Raw genomic sequence first — 19,948 nt, 5'->3', positions numbered from 1 at the left:
TTGGGAATATATTTTGTAGAACAGACATGCTTCTGTATTAGGCTATGTGATCTCCAAACCCCCCCCGACTGATCTGAAAAAAGACCTCTCCAGAATCCATACGACAGAAATCCGTCACAGTGACTGAGAACTTTAACCCCTGTGTGTGTGTGACTTGGTTAAGCTGGACAAAAGTTTTTCAATAAAAAAATTCCAACCCTTGTTTCCAATCCCAGGCCTGCTTACCGCTAGCAGTTGTCTGACCAGCATGTCTGAAGCCTTCTCCGAGATGTTCCCTACAAACACTGTAGTGGTGGGACCTCCACTGCCCCCATCCTGGATCTCCTTGGCTCTGACTGGGTTCAGCTCTTTCCTCTGAGCAGGAGGCTTCTGGACCATAGACACTGTGGTAGGAACCAGGACCTGCAATACAACACAATACACACATTAGGAAATAAGAGTTGTCTGCCAGCCAGTGTGATGAACTTATACTTCGTGTGTGTGTGTGTGTGTGTGTGTGATAATAACAGTTCAAGCTCACCGTAGGTGCAGAGGTCATTATCCCCATGTGGACTGGAATCATGGGTGTACCTGGGAGAAGACCGAGAGACATCATCATAATCTATCACCTTCAAACTCTTCACTCAGTAGATCTGAATATCAATATCCCTTAAAGTGGACGAAGAATGTTCTGATATCAATGAAATATGTTTGCTAATGTGGGTGATTGTTAATGGGACAATTGATGACTACAACCAACAAACTAGTAGTTGTTTGAAATATAAAAATTAAAAAAATAACGGTGGTGCACATGAATGTTATAAACGTATCGTTCTATTTATCGTTATCGCATCAATTCAGGCAATTTTTCGCGATATGGATATTTGTCCATATTGCCCAGCTCTACTAGACTTTATCCCACCTGCTGGGACTCCCTGGGGGAACCCTGCGAAGTGGGGAGGGCGAATCCCGGGGGGCAACTGGGGGAGGCGGTTCAGGTGAGGGGGGTACGACATCTTGGGAGGTGGAGTGACCTGGGGGAACAAGAAGAGACGCACAGGTTTAGGGACTATCATGGGGGTACCCCTGGATAGATTCTGGCCTGCGGGGATAAACTAGCTAGGCTAGCTATACCGGCTAGCTTAGGTTACTGCTATCCTAGATATTTGGTTACACTACACAACCTATAATAGCCATGCATTTAAACATTCCACAAAGAAGGTTAAATTCTATATACTGGCTGGTTAGCTAATCAATGCAACAAAAGCGTTTTCTAGTTCACATTTCCTGCTAGCTGGTAGATACCACCGCTACCACGCAAGTTAGCTAGCTAGCTAACTTTGCTAACGTTATGGCCCTTTACTAAAATAGTTTAGTGTTAACATACCTGAAAACAGGCGGCGTGCACACAATGTACTCTTGTATCAATGTATTATATCTGGTTTCATATAAGTCAGTCTAAATTACTATATGAACGATATTTGATCGGTCTTCAATAGCTAACTTGCTAGCTACGTTATGCCTGTAACAAGGACCTGTGTTTTTTGCAATGCATTATGGGATATGCCATTTTTTTTTAATTAAAAAGTTTACAATTTTTCAACACTTGGGGGCGACAGAGGTACATACTGGTCCAGAATACCCCTGTTTATGATAGTACGGTAGCCTGGCTCCATACCACCGTTTAGGTTTTTATGTTTTTGCTCCAAAACAGGTCAACAGAACAGACACAAACCACTGTATTTAGGTGATGAGAAGCTGTACCCACGGGCAACATTCTGTTACATTATATTCTTCAATAACAACAACACAATTCATATAAATTATTGTATTTCCACAAAATAAAAACAATGGTTGACTTTTACTGAATAGCCCATAATAAAAAATATACCTATTTGCTATTTTAATAAGCCTTTCTTAGCCCCCCCCCCCCCCCCCCCCCCCAAAACAGGCTTATTGAAATAGCAAATTGGTATATGGCGAATAGGTCACACTCCACTGCATGTAAACATGGGGTACAGACTGATATCTAATATGTTTTGCACAATTATGGAAAGCACACATCGAGGTCAAGCAACATGTTTGTCAACCGCAGTTTGCTGTGTTGGTGGAAATTTCCGTCCCTGCGAAATTGCGGGATCATGGGTGCGTTTCAGAAACACAGGACACTCCTTCGGAACAAACCCATCTATTGGACACATCTCATTGGCTAGTGCGAAGGTGTGGCATATGGTATTGACGCACGTTCCCCAATGAGGTTTGGCCGGTGTAGGCCGTCATTGTAAATAATAATTTGTTCTTAATTAACTGACGTGCCTAATTAAATAAAGGTTAAATCAAAAATAAAATAATAATAATTTGATTTGGGGTATAAAAAAATAAAATAATAATACGGCCCAGTGATGTTTAGAGACAAATTAAGGGTTACACATTTCTGTTGATCGTGCTCTTGGCATCTCATGAATATTAATGAGATCAAAGGGAGCATAAGACCAGCCCCCGGCAGAGCATCAACATCATAAGAGAGAGGGGGGATCTTACAGAAGAGGTTTTGAATCGCAGCCTTGGTCGTTAAACGGTTGTTATCAATTATTTTGACGTTAACGGATAAATTAAATAGGATTTTAGAATGACTTTAAGAGGGCCACTGTGTCGTCTTCTACGGACGCAACTCAACAATACCTGTCAGAGCAGAACTCATTCTGTGGCTGTTTTAGGAGCCCCATTCTCAAAAGGACAGGTAAGGAAAAAGCTCATATACTATTAGGATTCATTTATTGAATATGATTATTTGATTAGGCTATTTCGTTTACCAGAATTATTGAACGTTGTCGTTTTTTCTTTTAGAAAAGGAGAGGGGTGGAAAATGGACCCAAAGCCATCAGAGATGCTGGTCTGATCGAGAGACTTTCACATCTGGGTAAGTGATGGAAAATCTTAAAATTATAAAATAAACTTAGAAATGTACTGTTGGATTGAAACAATTGTATATAAAACTTATTCTAACCCTGAAATAGGTTAATGGTTCATGTGAGAGCTGCTTCCTCTTTTCCTTCTATTAGGGGAAGTAAAGCATGTATTACATCAGTCTTTTACTATAAATGGGTCTAAGCTAATGTTGCCAAACAAAGAAAACAACCATATTTAGGATATTGTTTAGATCTTGAATGCTGGCGATCTAAACAGATTTTTTTTTTTTTATCTAAAACGATTATTATCTCGAAAATAAAACGGTAAAAGAGCGGTTTTGTTGGGCCACATGGGCGAGAAAGAATGAGCAAGTCTCTGCTGTCGTCACCCCTTACGCACATACAGAGCCTTCCCCGAAAAAGCGAACTCTCTCCTCCCATTTAGGACTACAGCTTTTCCTTTGTACCCTCCCGCCTATAATAGATTAATTGGAGCCCCTATCGCCGTGTTGAATGTTTGAAAGATGGTACGAAAAAATAGTTTGTGTAAACCTAACAGTGAGATTGTATCACACATCCGGCTCCATGTGACTGCATACGATAACGTTGCTGTCTTTGGTAATACCCAAACTGTCTTCCAATCCAGAGTAAACCGTGGACTTGTTTCAGACCGTGGACCAATCTGAGCAAGGAGGCGCACAAATTGCGTCAGACAATATGCATACACATCCTAATAATTAATAATTAAAAGGGTCAGATCTTAATTGTGAAAAGATAAAATAATCTACATAGGCTAGGCTTGGCTAGGGATGCCACACAGAACGAGTTTTTCTCAGCAAAACGTGTCGCATTAAAGCATTAGTTGGTAAATCGTAGAACATTGTCCATGTGTGAGGCTACCTGTCTGCCTTAGGAGACTATATGGACCGGTCTGAGCAGAGGGGCATTCATTTCCTCAGACAAGATGATTCCACTTCTAAACCAATGGGATTATTGTCAGGTCATAAATAGTGATGTCTCAGCACACACACAACACATCTGAATGAAGTGCAGCAAGCAAGCCTACATCTAGTTGAGTGTAAAAGTTAAAGTGAGACACAAATGTTCCAGTGTAGAGATCCCCAGGTTCAGTTCTGGAATGTGCAAGTCATTTCCTGTAATCTTAGCCCCATCTCATCCCTGAGCGCTCAGCTGTGGGACAGATCAACAGCTTGCACTCATGGCACAGGCAAAGGTGCTTTTTTGGCAGTTACCCAATAAACCGTCCCACCCAGTCAACCGTTCCCAGGGACAGCCTGCAGTGTAATATGAGAAGCCTATCTTTAGATTGTGTTTTCTCTCTCTCTCTCTGTTGTCGGATGTGGACCACTGGCATACTTTTAACAAGACATCAAAGTCTTTAAGAAACACCATTTTTAAATACACTAGTCCAGGGGGATTTTATGGCATTTTAAAGTGCTTTTATATGAGCTCAGACTACTGGTACATTTATACGAATTTGTGACCTCTATTGTAATTTGCAGCTCATTGGGAACAAAATGTTCCAGTTTACTCCTCCTTAAGTAAAGGCCTTTAGTCTATCGAGAGCTTTGAGACCAATGCTTTGTTCATCTCCTGCTGTGTCCAAGCATGTGCCTTGTTGATATGACTCATGATCTCTTGTAAAATCATTCACTTGATATGCAATATGGTGCTATTTCAGTTGTTTTGTAAAATCACATTCACTTGATGTGCTACATGGTGCTATTTTAGTTGTTTGTAAAAGTGGACTTAACTGCTGAGATGAGAAGTTTATTAAAAACAAAAGTATGAAAAGTAAATAACTTTTTCTGATGCCAATTTGGCAACAGGGAGAATAAAAAAATTATATCCTCCTTTTAATATCTAGAAGACTGAGATGGTCAGTCATTGTGCACTTGTCAAGATGGGGAAACATCCCTTTGAACTGCATCAAATATCACTGACATTGCGTCAAGTGTAAATACATACTGTATTAGATCATGATTGCGAGTACTGGATTCAGCTATTCCTGTCCAGTGGTCTAAGATGGTAACACGGGGGGGGGGGGGGTGTATTAGACATAACGAGGTACCACATTGGTCCCCTCTTAATCAGCAGAGTAACTCTACACCCACCAATCCGGTGGAATATTGTCACCCACAGACGTTGTTTCAAATCCCTTGTTTACTTCAACTCGTAAGTCATTAGTCCGAGGTGCCAATACTAGTAGATGGGGGTGCATTGCAACCCAATTTCCAACAAATTCCTTTGTGTTTACTTCGTTGCCACCGTAGCAGTGGTAGCAAGAGGTGATCTTGTCTTGGAGAAACCTGAGAGGACACACATGGGAAATGGAACACATGGAAAGTAGTGCCCAGTCAGACATACAGGGGTTCCAGCGACAGCTTGAATGACTCCGTCTTGGCAATCAGAGATGATATGAGAGGGGGGGTGTAAGGACAGCAAGGGTAGAGGGGGTTGGACATCAGAGCCTGGAGAAAGACCTAATGCCTTTGGGGTGGAAAGTAGCCTAGTGGTTAGAGCGTTGGACTAGTAACCCAAAAGGTTGCTGGATCGAATCCCTGAGTTGACAAGGTAAAAATCTGTCGTTCTGCCCCTGAACAAGGCAGTTAACCCACTGTTCCCCGGTAGGCTGTCATTGTAAATAAGAATTTGTTCTTAACTGACTTGCCTACTTAATAAATAAAGGTAAAAAAATATATATACAGTTGAAGTCAGAAGTTTACATACATTTAAACTCAGTTTTTCACAATTCCTGACATTTATAATCCTAGTAAAAATTAATTGCCTGTCAGTTAGGATCACCACTTTATTTTAAGAATGTGAAATGTCAGAATAATAGTTGGGAGAATGATTTATTTCCGCTTTTATTTCTTTCATCACATTCCCAGTGGGTCAGAAGTTTACATACACTCAATTAGTATTTGGTAGCATTGCCTTTAAATTGTTTAACTTGGGTCAAACGTTTTCGGGTAGCCTTCCACAAGCTTCCCACAATAAGTTGGGTGAATTTTGGCCCATTCCTCCTGACAGAGCTGGTGTAACTTAGTCAGGTTTGTAGTTCTCCTTGCTCGCACACACTTTTTCAGTTCTGCCCACACATTTTCTATAAGATTGAGGTCAGGGCTTTGTGATGGCCACTCCAATACCTTGACTTTGTTGTCCTTAAGCCATTTTGACACAACTTTGGAAGTATGCTTGGGGTCATTGTCCATTTGGAAGACCCATTTGCTACCAAGCTTTAACTCCTGACTGATGTCTTGAGATGTTGCTTCAATATATCCACATAATTTTCCTGCCTCATGATGCCATCTATTTTGTGAAGTGCACTAGTCCCTCCTGCAGCAAAGCACCCCCACAACATGATGCTGCCACCCCCGTGCTTCACGGTTGGGATGGTGTTCTTCGGCTTGCAAGCGTCGCCCTTTTTCCTCCAAACATAACAATGGTCATTATGGCCAAACAGTTCTATTTTTGTTTCATCAGACCGGATGACATTTCTCCAAAAAGTATGATCTTTGTCCCCATGTGCAGTTGCAAACCGTAGTCTGGCTTTTTTATGGCGGTTTTGGAGCAGTGGCTTCTTCCTTGCTGAGCGGCCTTTCAGGTTATGTCGATATAGGACTCGTTTTACTGTGGATATAGATACTTTTGTACCTGTTTCCTCCAGCATCTTCACAAGGTCCTTTGCTGTTGTTCTGGGATTGATTTGCACTTTTCGCACCAAAGTACGTTCATCTCTAGGAGACAGAACACGTCTTGTTCCTGAGCGGTATGACGGCTGTGTGGTCCCATGGTGTTTATACTTGCGTACTATTGTTTGTATAGATGAACGTTGTACCCTCAGGCGTTTAGAAATTGCTCCCAAGTAGGAACCAGACTTGTGGAGGTCTACAATTTTTTTTTTCTGAGGTCTTGGCTGATTTCTTTTGATTTTCCCATGATGTCAAGCAAACAGGCACTGCATGTGAAGGTAGGCCTTTAAATACATCCACAGGTAAACCTCCAATTGACTCAAATGATGTCAATTAGCCTATCAGAAGCTTCTAAATCCATGACATAATTTTCTGGAATTTTCCAAGCTGTTTAAAGGCACAGTCAACTTAGTGTATGTAAACTTCTGACCCACTGGAATTGTGATACAGTGAAATAATCTGTCTGTAAACAATTGTTGGAAAAATGTTTTGTGTCATGCACAAAGTAGATGTCCTAACCGACTTGCCAAAACTATAGTTTGTTAACAAGACATTTGTGGAGTGGTTGAAAAACTTCAGACTTCAACTGTGTATGTAGGTAGGTAGGTATGTATGTATGTATGTATGTATGTATGTATGTATGTATGTATGTATGTATGTATGTATGTATGTATGTATGTATGTATGTATGTATGTATGTATGTATGTATGTATGTATGTATGTATGCGTGTAGCTTAATGTGACAGTGAAAATTCCGCCACAACCGTCTGGGCCACAAACTCACATCCCTTCGCATGCACCGTAACACAACAAGCTCTAAAAGCAGCGTCCATCCAACAAACCCAGAAAAGCCAAGGCTGTTTCTAGATCTGGGGCGACTTCTAGGTCTCAGGAATCCATTAGTTATGCACTTAGCCATTAACAAAATACCCCCAACAATTCATCCATTTGCTGTTAAATTAATCCAGTTTTTATTTTTTTTATTTTTTTTAAACAATAATGAATATAAAAAATACCTTTTTAATTTCCTCATACAGATTACCCAGTGCATGACTTTGGAGACCTGAGCTTCCAGCATCTGGAGAAGGACGAGCCTTACATGCATGTCCCCTTCCCTCGCACTGTGGGCAGAGCTAACAAACTGCTGTCAGGGGCCGTCAGCAACGCTGTGGGAGCCGGACACACTACCGTCATGCTGGGAGGAGACCACAGGTACATACCACAACAACCCACGTCATGTTCTCGGAGAACACTGTGGTTATTTTAGCAACAGCGACTTATAGAACTGTCAACATTGACAGTGTTATGAAATTAAGTACTACGCAGGCTTAGGACCCTAGAACTCTCTGACTAAAGAGTTCAATCTTGGTTTCATCATACCAGAGAATCTTGTTTCTCATGGTCTGAGAATCTTTAGGTGTGTTTTGGCAAACTCCAAGCGGGCTTTCATGTGCCTTTTACTGAGAAGTGGCTTCCGTCTGGCCACTCTACCATAAAGGCCTGGTGGAGTGCTGCAGAGATGGTCGAACACTAAACTCTGGGTTAAGTAGGACATTGGAAACTGGCAGTAACCAGTTTCTTTATGATAGTGACACATATAGGTCCGTGTTCCCTGGGAGGGTGGAATAATGGTGATTGGATTCTAACTCACTTCCTGATCTCTCTCCTCGCAGCCTGGCCATTGGTTCAGTGGAAGGCCACGCCAAGCAGTGTCCTGACCTGTGTCTGATCTGGGTCGATGCCCACGCTGACATAAACACGCCCTTCACCTCTCCCTCAGGCAACCTCCACGGACAGTCGGTGGCCTTCATGATCAAAGAGCTGCAGAACAAGGTAAGAGAACGAGGCCTTGGGGCACTCTCACTAGCCTGGTTCTTCCCCTGAGACAAGCCTGTAGACTATTATAACTATCTGTTATCGTTTAGATACCATAGGAGTCTACAACCACGTCGCGGGGCAAGCCAGGTCCCAGATCTGTTTGTGCTGTATAACCTACTCCTATTGGATGTTATGTTATGATGTCATGTTCTGAGAGCAGGCTTTATTCTCACTACAACAAGGCTACACTTTACGACAGTAAAACTCCTCTGCCCTGATACTCACCTCTTGTTATTGTTGTCTGTAGATGCCAGAGCTCCCAGGCTTCTCCTGGGTGAGGCCCTTCCTGTCGGCTAAAGACCTGGTCTACATTGGCCTGAGAGACGTAGACCCGGGAGAGTAGTAAGTACACTTCTCTGTACACTACTAAGTACAATAATCTGGATTATAACACACAGTTAAAACCCTTGGTTTAAGTAGTAGTATAGCAGTAGTAAAAAAAATCACATTTTATTAGTCACATGTGCCGAATACAACAGGTGTAGGACTTACAGTGAAATGCTTACTGAAAAACCCCTAACCAACAATACCGTAAAAAAAAAATACGGATAAGAATAATAGATAAAAGTAACAAGTAATTAAAGAGCAGCAGTAAAATAACAATAGCGAGAATATATACAGGGGGTACCGGTACAGAGTCAATGTGGAGGCTACATACAGGGGGTACCAGTACAGAGTCAATGTGCGTGGGCACTGGTTAGTTGAGGTAATATGTACATGTAGGTAGAGTTATTAAAGTGACTGCATAGATGATAACAACAGAGAGGAGCAGCAGTGTAAAAGAGGGGGGGGGGGGGGGGGCAATGAAAATAGTCTGGGTAGCCATTTGATTAGATGTTCAGGAGTCTTATGGCTTGGGGGTAGAAGCTGTTTAGAAGCCTCTTGGACCTAGACTTGGCGCTCATGTACTGCTTGCCGTGCGGTAGCAGAGAGAACAGTCTATGACTAGAGTGGCTGGAGTCTATGACAATTTTTAGGGCCTTCCTCTGACACCGCCTGGTATAGAGGTCCTGGATGGCAGGGAGCTTGGCCCCAGTGATGTACTGGGCCGTTCGCACTACCCTCTGTAGTGCCTTGCTGTCGAAGGCCGAGCAGTTGCCATACCAGGCAGTGATGCATTCAGTCAGGCTCTCAATGGTGCAGCTGTAGAACCTTTTGAGGATCTGAGGACCCATGCCAAATCTCGCAAGAAACTTGAAGCTCTCAACCTGCTCAACTGCAGCCCTGTCGATGAGAATGGGGGCGTGCTCGGTCCTCTTTTTCCTGTAGTCCACAATCATCTGCTTTGTCTTGATCACATTGAGGGAGAGGTTATTGTCCTGGCACCAACACAGCCAGGTTTCTGACCTCCTCCCTATAGGCTTTCTCGTCATTGTCGGTGATTAAGCCTACCACTGTTGTGTCATCTGCAAACTTAATGATGGTGTTGGAGTCGTGCCTGGCTCTGCAGTCATGAGTGAACAGGGAGTTTAGGAGGGGACTGAGCACGCACCCCTGAGAGGCTCTTGTGTTGAGGATCAGCGTGGTGGATGTGTTGTTACCTACCCTTACCACCTGGGGGCGGCCCGTCAGGAAGTCCAGGATCCAGTTGCAGAGGGAGGTGTTTAGTCCCAAGGTCCTTAGCTTATTGATGAGCTTTTAAGGGCACTATGGTGTTGAACGCTGAGCTGTAGTAAATTATGGTTCGTCGCCTTGATGGTTCGCCGCCTCGGGGTGAGCGTTTTCTTGTTTGCTTATGGCGGAATACAGCTCATTCAATGCTGTCTTAGTGCCAGCATCAGTCTGTGGTGGTATGTAGATAACTACAAAAAACACAGATGAAAACTCTCCAGGTGGATAGTGTGGTCTACAGCTTATCATGAGATACTCTACCTCAGGCGAGCTATAGCTCGAGACATCCTGCACCAGCTGTTATTTACAAAAATACATACAGTGGGGAGAACAAGTATTTGATACACTGACGATTTTGCAGGTTTTCCTACTTACAAAGCATGTAGAGGTCTGTAATTTTTATCATAGGTACACTTCAACTGTGAGAGAAGGAATCTAAAACAAAAATCCAGAAAATCACATTGTATGATTTTTAAGTAATTAATTGGCATTTTATTGCATGACATAAGTATTTGATACATCAGAAAAGCAGAACTTAATATTTGGTACAGAAACCTTAGTTTGCAATTACAGAGATCATACGTTTCCTGTAGTTCTTGACCAGGTTTGCACACACTGCAGCAGGGATTTTGGCCCACTCCTCCATACAGACCTTCTCCAGATCCTTCAGGTTTCGGGGCTGTCGCTGGGCAATACGGACTTTCGGCTCCCTCCAAAGATTTTCTATTGGGTTCAGGTCTGGAGACTGGCTAGGCCACTCCAGGACCTTGAGATGCTTCTTACGGAGCCACTCCTTAGTTGCCCTGGCTGTGTGTTTCGGGTCGTTGTCATGCTGGAAGACCCAGCCACGACCCATCTTCAATGCTCTTACTGAGGGAAGGAGGTTGTTGGTCAAGATCTCGCGATACATGGCCCCATCCATCCTCTCCTCAATACGGTGCAGTCGTCCTGTCCCCTTTGCAGAAAAGCATCCCCAAAGAATGATGTTTCCACCTCCATGCTTCACGGTTGGGATGGTGTTCTTGGGGTTGTACTCATCCTTCTTCTTCCTCCAAACACGGCGAGTGGAGTTTAGACCAAAAAGCTCTATTTTTGTCTCATCAGACCACATGACCTTCTCCCATTCCTCCTCTGGATCATCCAGATGGTCATTGGCAAACTTCAGACGGGCCTGGACATGCGCTGGCTTGAGCAGGGGGACCTTGCGTGCGCTGCAGGATTTTAATCCATGACGGCGTAGTGTGTTACTAATGGTTTTCTTTGAGACTGTGGTCCCAGCTCTCTTCAGGTCATTGACCAGGTCCTGCCGTGTAGTTCTGGGCTGATCCCTCACATTCCTCATGATCATTGATGCCCCACGAGGTGAGATCTTGCATGGAGCCCCAGACCGAGGGTGATTGACCGTCATCTTGAACTTCTTCCATTTTCTAATAATTGTGCCAACAGTTGTTGCCTTCTCACCAAGCTGCTTGCCTATTGTCCTGTAGCCCATCCCAGCCTTGTACAGGTCTACAATTTATCCCTGATGTCCTTACACAGCTCTCTGGTCTTGGCCATTGTGGAGAGGTTGGAGTCTGTTTGATTGAGTGTGTGGACAGGTGTCTTTTATACAGGTAACGAGTTCAAACAGGTGCAGTTAATACAGGTAATGAGTGGAGAACAGGAGGGCTTCTTAAAGAAAAACTAACAGGTCTGTGAGAGCCGGAATTCTTACTGGTTGGTAGGTGATCAAATACTTATGTCATGCAATAAAATGCAAATTAATTACTTAAAAATCAAACAATGTGATTTTCTGGATTTTTGTTTTAGATTCCGTCTCTCACAGTTGAAGTGTACCTATGATAAAAATGACAGACCTCTACATGCTTTGTAAGTAGGAAAACCTGCAAAATCGGCAGTGTATCAAATACTTGTTCTCCCCACTGTAGTTCACCGTCCCTTGTCTTACCAGATGCTGCTGTTCTATCCTGCCGGTACAGCGTATAACCAGCCAGCTGTATGTTGATAGTGTCGTCGTTCAGCCACGTCACCGTGAAGCATAAGATGTTACAGTTTTTAATGTTCCGTTGGTAGTTTAATCTTCCGCGTAGGTCATCTATTTTATTCTCCAGACTGCACGTTTGCTAGCAGAATGGAAGGAAGTGTAGGTTTATTCAATCGCCTGCGAATTCTCAGAAGGCAGCCCGCTGTCTTGCCCCTTTCTCTCTGCCTCCTCTAAACGCAAATCACGGGGATCTGGGCCTGTTCCCGAGAAAGCGGTATATCATTCGTGTCGAGCTCGTCAGACTCAATAAAGGAACAATAGGATTCTGCCAGTCCGTGGTGAGTAATCGCAGTCCTGATGTCTAGAAGTTATTTTCGGTCATAAGAGACGATAGCGGCAACATTATGTACAAAATACGTTTAAAAAATAAGTTACAAACAATACAAATAAACAAACAAACTTATAGCTGTAGTGTAGCAGTAGTATACACTTTCATTACATTTTAGTCATTAGCAGATACTCTTATCCAGAGTGACTCACTGTGCATTCAACTTAAGGTAGCTAGGTGGGACAACCACATTCAACTTAAGGTAGCTAGGTGGGACAACCACATTCAACTTAAGGTAGCTAGGTGGGACAACCACATTCAACTTAAGGTAGCTAGGTGGGACAACCACATTCAACTTAAGGTAGCTAGGTGGGACAACCACATTCAACTTAAGGTATGTGGGTATGTGGGACAACCGCATATTTCTTCATCTTGGTGTCCTCCATTTATGTACATACTTGTCATTCTAAGATGACGTTCCCCTCTTAACATGATACATATCACCTTTCACATCACCGACCAAAGGGAAGAGTTTATTGCATTACTTAGGCCCAGCATCAGCTTGTTCAACATCGGATGATTGTAAGTAATAGTAAACGTTTCTTTGTGAACGTTTCATAATGTTGCACGTAAACACGTAAACAAGGCCCATTATTCTGGGACAACCACATACCAGTCATACCACAGGTAAACCACAGTCACTTGGTTTGCACACATTCGTCTTTGTGTTTCTGTATTCTGATAGTAAGTTGATCTGGATAAGATTATCTGCTAACTGACTCAAATGTGAATTGACTTTTTTATTTTATTTTTTGGTACACAAAATTTACACCCGTTACATCCAAATATACTTCCAGACATGATACTAATGACATTCTACTCTCCTTTCTCCTCACAGCGACATCCTGAAGGACTTGGGTGTCCAGTACTTCACAATGAGAGACATCGACAGGCTCGGTATCCAGAGAGTCATGGAAGTCACTTTCGACCACCTCTTGTCAAGGTCATTTAATTACACTATACCATTGTGGTTGATAGTTTGGATGTGTTCAGTTGACAGTTGAATTTGAGTTGAAAGTTGATTCGCTGAACTGTATTCTGAACCCATTTTCTTCTTCTCTTGTCCAACAGGAAGCAGCGGCCGATCCATCTGAGTTTTGACATTGATGCGATGGACCCGTCTCTGGCCCCAGCCACAGGAACACCAGTGAACGGAGGTCTGACTTACAGAGAAGGAATTTGGATCACAGAGGAGATCCACAGCACAGGTATGTTAGGGCATGCTACTGTATAATTATTCTGTTTTGAGAAGATAAAAGTTTTAAAAAAATATCATATTCACATGGCAGTCATAGACACTGAAATACATGGATAATGATCAGCTACAGTCACACTAACACATTCATAAGAAATAATGAGGAAAGGTCTGTCATTAAACTTGGAGCCTTTTCCTCTAAGTTATGGCCGACTCTTGGTAGGATGAGAATAGTGGCTACGTAACCTTCATTATATTTATACTTATGGTACGATGAGAATATAAACATTGTCTATGAAGTAACATTTCAATCTGAAACATTGTTTGACGTCCAGTTTCTATGTTTGAAGTAACATTTCTGTCTGCAACGTTCTACCAAATGATCTGAAACTAATAGATTGTACTTTGTGTTTATTCTCCAGGGTTGTTGTCAGTGATGGACCTTGTTGAGGTCAACCCAGACCTGGGGGCGAGTCGTGAGGCGGTGGAGAGCACTGCTTCCATGGCGGTGGACGTCATCGCATCCGCCCTAGGGCAGACCCGCGAGGGAGGTCCCATCACTCAGGAGTCGCAAACGCTTAAAGAGGACACGGAACAGCTCCGGCTTTAGAACACACAGCTTCTAGAACACACAGCTTCTAGAACACACAGCTTCTAGAACACACAGCTTCTAGAAGACTAAGAACTTTCAACATATGACCACTTGGCATTCCTGAATTCTAAAAGACTTTACATACACACACACTGATGCAGTAGTTGGAAAGTGTTTTGTTACATCTTGTGTGTGTGTATGGTGCTGTATGGCAACCTGTTCAACAGTCAGTCAAACCTTAATCATGACTGAACTTATAATAACTAATAAGCCCAGTTAAAGGCTTATATGCCTTATTTACTAAGATGACTTGGAAAAACTTAGCCTGGGCCCAGAGCTTTGCTATCGTGTCATCTGTTTGGCAGGACAAGGAAATCGCACAAAATAGTCACACAAACAGACTGGTACCCAGGCTATAGAAAGCTCTCATCTAAAATGTAAACTATAATTGATTGTGATCAGCTGGTCTCCCTGGTCTTGGAAAGACAGCCTCCCCAGCTCCACTAGGGAAATGTTGACTGTAATTGATTGTGATCAGCTGGTCTCCCTGGCCTTGGAAAGACAGCCTCCCCAGCTCCACTAGGGAAATGTCGACTGTAATTGATTGTGATCAGCTGGTCTCCCTGGTCTTGGAAAGACAGCCTCCCCAGCTCCACTAGGGAAATGTTGACTGTAATTGATTGTGATCAGCTGGTCTCCCTGGCCTTGGAAAGACAGCCTCCCCAGCTCCACTAGGGAAATGTTGACTGTAATTGATTGTGATCAGCTGGTCTCCCTGGTCTTGGAAAGACAGCCTCCCCAGCTCCACTAGGGAAATGTTGACTGTATTTGATGGTGATCAGTGGTATACCATAGACATGGTGATCAGCGGTATGCCATAGACATATTTACAAAAACTCAACATTGCTGATGACTTGACGCTGCAGCTCTGTAATGGGGTTGTAATGAAGCCGGACACGACGACAAGCATGAAACTGCCTCAAAACTACGTTTAGGTGCAGACTGTTATCATTATTCTACTAATGTGTACACTGTTTGGTTTGGACATATACCTCAGCTAAATACGTAGTGGCTGGGCCAGTTGAGTTGTCGTAGAGATGCTGTGCCAGCTGGTAGGGATGCTGTGCCAGTTGAGTTGTCATAGGGATGCTGTGCCAGTTGGTAGGGATGCTGTGCCAGTTGGTAGGGATGCTGTGCCAGTTGGTAGGGATGCTGTGCCAGTTGGTAGGGATGCTGTGCCAGTTGGTAGGGATGCTGTGCCAGTTGAGTTGTTGTCGTGATGCTTATGCACTTTTGGACCAGATGTGGTTTTGACACATTTTATTAGAAGTATTGTGTTTTGTAGTTTTACATTTGAATAATCACCATTATGAATCCATGTTTATGTATTTACTGTATGGTTTTACATTTGTAACAGTTTTAAATGACTAGGTAACGCTTTTCTCCAGTAAATTTCTATAAGTTAAAAGTAGTGTACGTAATGGATATGGTAAATGCTGATAAGAGTGAAATAATATTATTTTATTTACTAAATGTAAAAACATGCCTTTTGATGTGACCACTGAATCTGTATTTTAAATAAAGTAATTTAGTCTTCCACAATGACGTCAGTCTGTGTTCATTACTAGTTACCACGGAGATGTGTGTTCATTACTAGTTACCGCGGAGACGTGTGGCTTATGACTGGCTGAGCAAGTCTAGTTGGTTTTAGTCTATTATATAATGTTCAGTCTTATATAACCAGGTCTACACAGTATATGGAGAGTTTAGTGTGCCCAGTCTGGTTTCATGAGGCTACAAGACACCGATATGTTCTGGAATAATCACATACTCTAAAAGGCTGTCACTATATAGTCTTTCCTCCTGTCCTCTCCCCGCATTTCTCTCTAAACTTCAGTAGGAAGCAAGGAGAGGATTTCAAGTAAAGGACACAAGGAATCGTGAGAAGACCATGGTAAAATCCTTGCCGCCTCTTCAAAACCCATTGGATGAGAACGGTTCCTCCTCTCGGACATTCTCATCCAATGGGTTTTGAGAAGGAGGCGAGGAGAGAGGAAGTGAGGAATCAAGGAAATGCAATTGGGATTCTTTTTTCCCCCACCAAGATGTTGGTGGCACCTTAATTGGGGAGAACAGGCTTGTGGTAATGGCTCAACATTTTGACTATATTAGCCCACACAGCTATATGGATGCACTTTCATGCTAGGTGTAGGACCTCATATTGTAGCTTATAGAGACCAGAACTGATGTATAGAACAATCTTAAAATAATCTACTTTGGTTTAGATACAAGCACTCCTGCCATCATTACGCACACCTGCCTTCCCCCATCACGCGCATCAGCGATTATTGGATTCACCTGGACTCAATCACCTCGGTCATTACCTCCCCTATATCTGTCTGGTTCCCCGCTCTGTTCCCCACTTCAGCATTGATTGTCTTATGTTCTTGTTTACCTATGTGCTGACGCTGTTCCTCTAACACAATATGTTCATTTGACTTGGTGAAAATAACGTTTTTCTTGCTTGCTACTTTTTCCATGTGGTTTCTTTATTCACAGACTCCATGGAAATGACGACAGACCTCTTCCTAAGTATTTAGTCAAATTATACATTTTGTGTATGGCTTTCCTAGAAAAAAGGGTGGCTTAACTTTCACCCCTTTTGGTTCAATTTACCCCCACTCTCCCCTAAACAAAATATATTTATCTGAGCAATTGTATTGGGTATAAAATAATATAATGTGCCAAATATTTTGAGCATACATTATAGCTCAGTATTTGAATTACTTCCTTAATACAGTCATTAATATTAATATTAAGGGAGTTAGTTTGTATCTCTGTTATAAAGAAAGCTATATTTCCCTGGGGGTGATGCTGAACGGAAAAACACTTCCCTGAGTAGAGCAGAGTACAATAACAATAACTGGTCAGCCACTTGTGAGAAGTCATGGGATAGTAGCAGGTGCTCTTAACAACACACCGTGCTGTTATCTACATTACACTACGACCCTGTTCTATTTTACAATCACTACTCGATTCAATTACTTTATTGTTCATTTACACGGAATGTACTACACTACGACCCTGTTCTATTTTACAATCACTACTCGATTCAATTACTTTATTGTTCATTTACACGGAATGTACTACACCCACGCCCCTGTTGTATTTGTAATCACCATACTATTATTTTATTGGTGGAGGTCTATCTAGACAGATATAACCAGTGTTGTGGAGGAGGTCTAGATAGATATACATAATATGACATTTGTAATGTCTTTATTGTTTTGAATCTTCTGTATGTGTAATGTTAACTGTTCATTTTTATTGTTTATTTCACTTTTGTATATTATCTACCTCACTTGCTTTGGCAATGTTAACATATGTTTCCCATGCCGATAAAGCCCCTTGAATTGAATTGATAGACAGATATAATTGTCACGCCTGCTCCAGCTCTTCCCCCCTGGCGCTCGAGGGTGCCATTCTACCCAGCATTGCGCACTCCTGCCATCATTACGCACACATGCCTTCCCCCATCACGCGCATCAGCGATTATTGGATTCACCTGGACTCAATCACCTCTGTCATTACTTCCCCTATATCTGTCTGGTTCCCCGCTCTGTTCCCTGCTTCAACATTGATTGTCTTATGTCCTTGTTTACCTATGTGCTGACGCTGTTCCTGTCTTGTTTTACGTCTGTTCCTTATTATATGTTTGACTCCCCGTACCTGCTTCTCATGTCAGTCCTTACAGAATGCAGAAACCACCATACGAAGCATCGGGGAGTGCTGACATTCTCGTTGGTGGTGATGTCGGGTCCGGGGCTCAACACCGATGCAACCGGGGTTGCCTAAGCCAGCTTGCCGGGCTGTTACGCCCTAGCATGGCTTAAGAGGTTTCTTGCCCCGGTTGGCTCAGAAGGCGCCCATCCCACGTCAGGCCTCAGCTGGATCGTCAGGTTTTGACGCCCAGCCGGCTAGTCAGGCTGCTACGCCTCCGCCGGATCATCGTACTCCAATGCCTCAGCAGGATCACGCCTCTGCCAGTTCGTCAAGGTTTCACGCCCTGCTGGCTTGTCCAGCGCCCGTGACTTGGCCGGCCCGTCAGGCTCGCCCAGGTGGGACGCCGGGTGGCGCCCCTAGAAGGAGGGGTACAGTCAAGCCTGCTCCCGCTCTTCCGAGCGCCAGGCTACCCAGCATTGCGCACTCCTGCCATCATTACGCACACCTGCCTTCCCCCGTCACGCACATCAGCGATTATTGGACTCAATCACCTCTGTCATTACCTCCCCTATATCTGTCTGGTTCCCCGCTCTGTTCCCTGCTTCTACATTGATTGTCTTATGTCCTTGTTTACCTACAGTGGGGAGAACAAGTATTTGATACACTGCCGATTTTGCAGGTTTTCCTACTTACAAAGCATGTAGAGGTCTGTAATTTTTATCATAGGTACACTTCAACTATGAGAGACGGAATCTAAAACAAAAATCCAGAAAATCACATTGTATGATTTTTAAGTAATTAATTTGCATTTTATTGCATGACATAAGTATTTGATACATCAGAAAAGCAGAACTTAATATTTGGTACAGAAACCTTTGTTTGCAATTACAGAGATCATACGTTTCCTGTAGTTCTTGACTAGGTTTGCACACACTGCAGCAGGGATTTTGGCCCACTCCTCCCTACAGATCTTCTCCAGATCCTTCAGGTTTCGGGGCTGTCGCTGGGCAATACGGACTTTCGGCTCCCTCCAAAGATTTTCTATTGGGTTCAGGTCTGGAGACTGGCTAGGCCACTCCAGGACCTTGAGATGCTTCTTACGGAGCCACTCCTTAGTTGCCCTGGCTGTGTGTTTCGGGTCGTTGTCATGCTGGAAGACCCAGCCACGACCCATCTTCAATGCTCTTACTGAGGGAAGGAGGTTGTTGGTCAAGATCTCGCGATACATGGCCCCATCCATCCTCTCCTCAATACGGTGCAGTCGTCCTGTCCCCTTTGCAGAAAAGCATCCCCAAAGAATGATGTTTCCACCTCCATGCTTCACGGTTGGGATGGTGTTCTTGGGGTTGTACTCATACTTCTTCTTCCTCCAAACACGGCGAGTGGAGTTTAGACCAAAAAGCTCTATTTTTGTCTCATCAGACCACATGACCTTCTCCCATTCCTCCTCTGGATCATCCAGATGGTCATTGGCAAACTTCAGACGGGCCTGGACATGCGCTGGCTTGAGCAGGGGGACCTTGCGTGCGCTGCAGGATTTTAATCCATGACGGCGTAGTGTGTTACTAATGGTTTTCTTTGAGACTGTGGTCCTTCAGGTCATTGACCAGGTCCTGCCGTGTAGTTCTGGGCTGATCCCTCACCTTCCTCATGATCATTGATGCCCCACGAGGTGAAATCTTGCATGGAGCCCCAGACCGAGGGTGATTGACCGTCATCTTGAACTTCTTCCATTTTCTAATAATTGCGCCAACAGTTGTTTCCTTCTCACCAAGCTGCTTGCCTATTGTCCTGTAGCCCATCCCAGCCTTGTGCAGGTCTACAATTTTATCCCTGATGTCCTTACACAGCTCTCTGGTCTTGGCCATTGTGGAGAGGTTGGAATCTGTTTGATTGAGTGTGTGGACAGGTGTCTTTTATACAGGTAACGAGTTCAAACAGGTGCAGTTAATACAGGTAATGAGTGGAGAAC

At 43.4% G+C, this 19,948-nt stretch overlaps 2 protein-coding genes across 3 annotated transcripts in view; one reads left to right on the top strand and one right to left on the bottom strand.

Moving 5' to 3' along the window:
* The window catches only part of LOC139554015 (RNA-binding protein 25-like), a 36,903-nt gene extending 35,371 nt beyond the window's left edge, over nucleotides 1–1,532 (bottom strand). Inside the window, exons 1-4 of one of the 2 annotated variants that reach the window (XM_071366890.1) lie at nucleotides 1,367–1,532; nucleotides 902–1,013; nucleotides 521–570; nucleotides 226–402 (exon numbers count right to left, since the gene is read on the bottom strand). In XM_071366890.1, the coding sequence (XP_071222991.1) occupies nucleotides 226–402; nucleotides 521–570; nucleotides 902–995 (321 nt within the window). In that variant the 5' untranslated portion in view covers nucleotides 996–1,013; nucleotides 1,367–1,532. The remainder of the gene's footprint in view (nucleotides 1–225; nucleotides 403–520; nucleotides 571–901; nucleotides 1,014–1,366) is intronic. The other variant, XM_071366891.1, reaches the window with a different exon arrangement.
* A 950-nt stretch (nucleotides 1,533–2,482) lies between these two features.
* On the top strand, nucleotides 2,483–15,855 carry LOC139554013 (arginase-2, mitochondrial-like). The gene is made up of 8 exons (XM_071366889.1): nucleotides 2,483–2,719; nucleotides 2,827–2,899; nucleotides 7,643–7,817; nucleotides 8,279–8,438; nucleotides 8,731–8,825; nucleotides 13,305–13,409; nucleotides 13,538–13,674; nucleotides 14,084–15,855. The coding sequence occupies exons 1-8, from the start codon at nucleotides 2,609–2,611 to the stop codon at nucleotides 14,269–14,271; spliced, it is 1,044 nt and encodes a 347-aa protein (XP_071222990.1). The 5' UTR covers nucleotides 2,483–2,608; the 3' UTR covers nucleotides 14,272–15,855.
* Nucleotides 15,856–19,948: the final 4,093 nt, after the last annotated feature.

Source organism: Salvelinus alpinus, chromosome 25 (genome assembly GCF_045679555.1).
Source record: "Salvelinus alpinus chromosome 25, SLU_Salpinus.1, whole genome shotgun sequence".
NCBI classification, from domain to species: Eukaryota; Metazoa; Chordata; class Actinopteri; order Salmoniformes; family Salmonidae; genus Salvelinus; species Salvelinus alpinus.
The sequence above is the reverse complement of the archived record's forward strand: the minus strand, read 5'-3'. Positions and strand labels throughout refer to the sequence as shown.

What these genes read in the sequence shown, in the direction of transcription:
- LOC139554013 (XM_071366889.1), top strand. Translation starts at nt 2,609, where the DNA reads ATGACTTTAAGAGGGCCACTGTGTCGTCTTCTACGGACGCAACTCAAC. An exon ending in CGAGAGACTTTCACATCTGG is followed by an intron (nt 2,900 to 7,642) that starts GTAAGTGATGGA and finishes TTCCTCATACAG; the next exon opens with ATTACCCAGTGCATGACTTT. An exon ending in GACGTAGACCCGGGAGAGTA is followed by an intron (nt 8,826 to 13,304) that starts GTAAGTACACTT and finishes TTCTCCTCACAG; the next exon opens with CGACATCCTGAAGGACTTGG.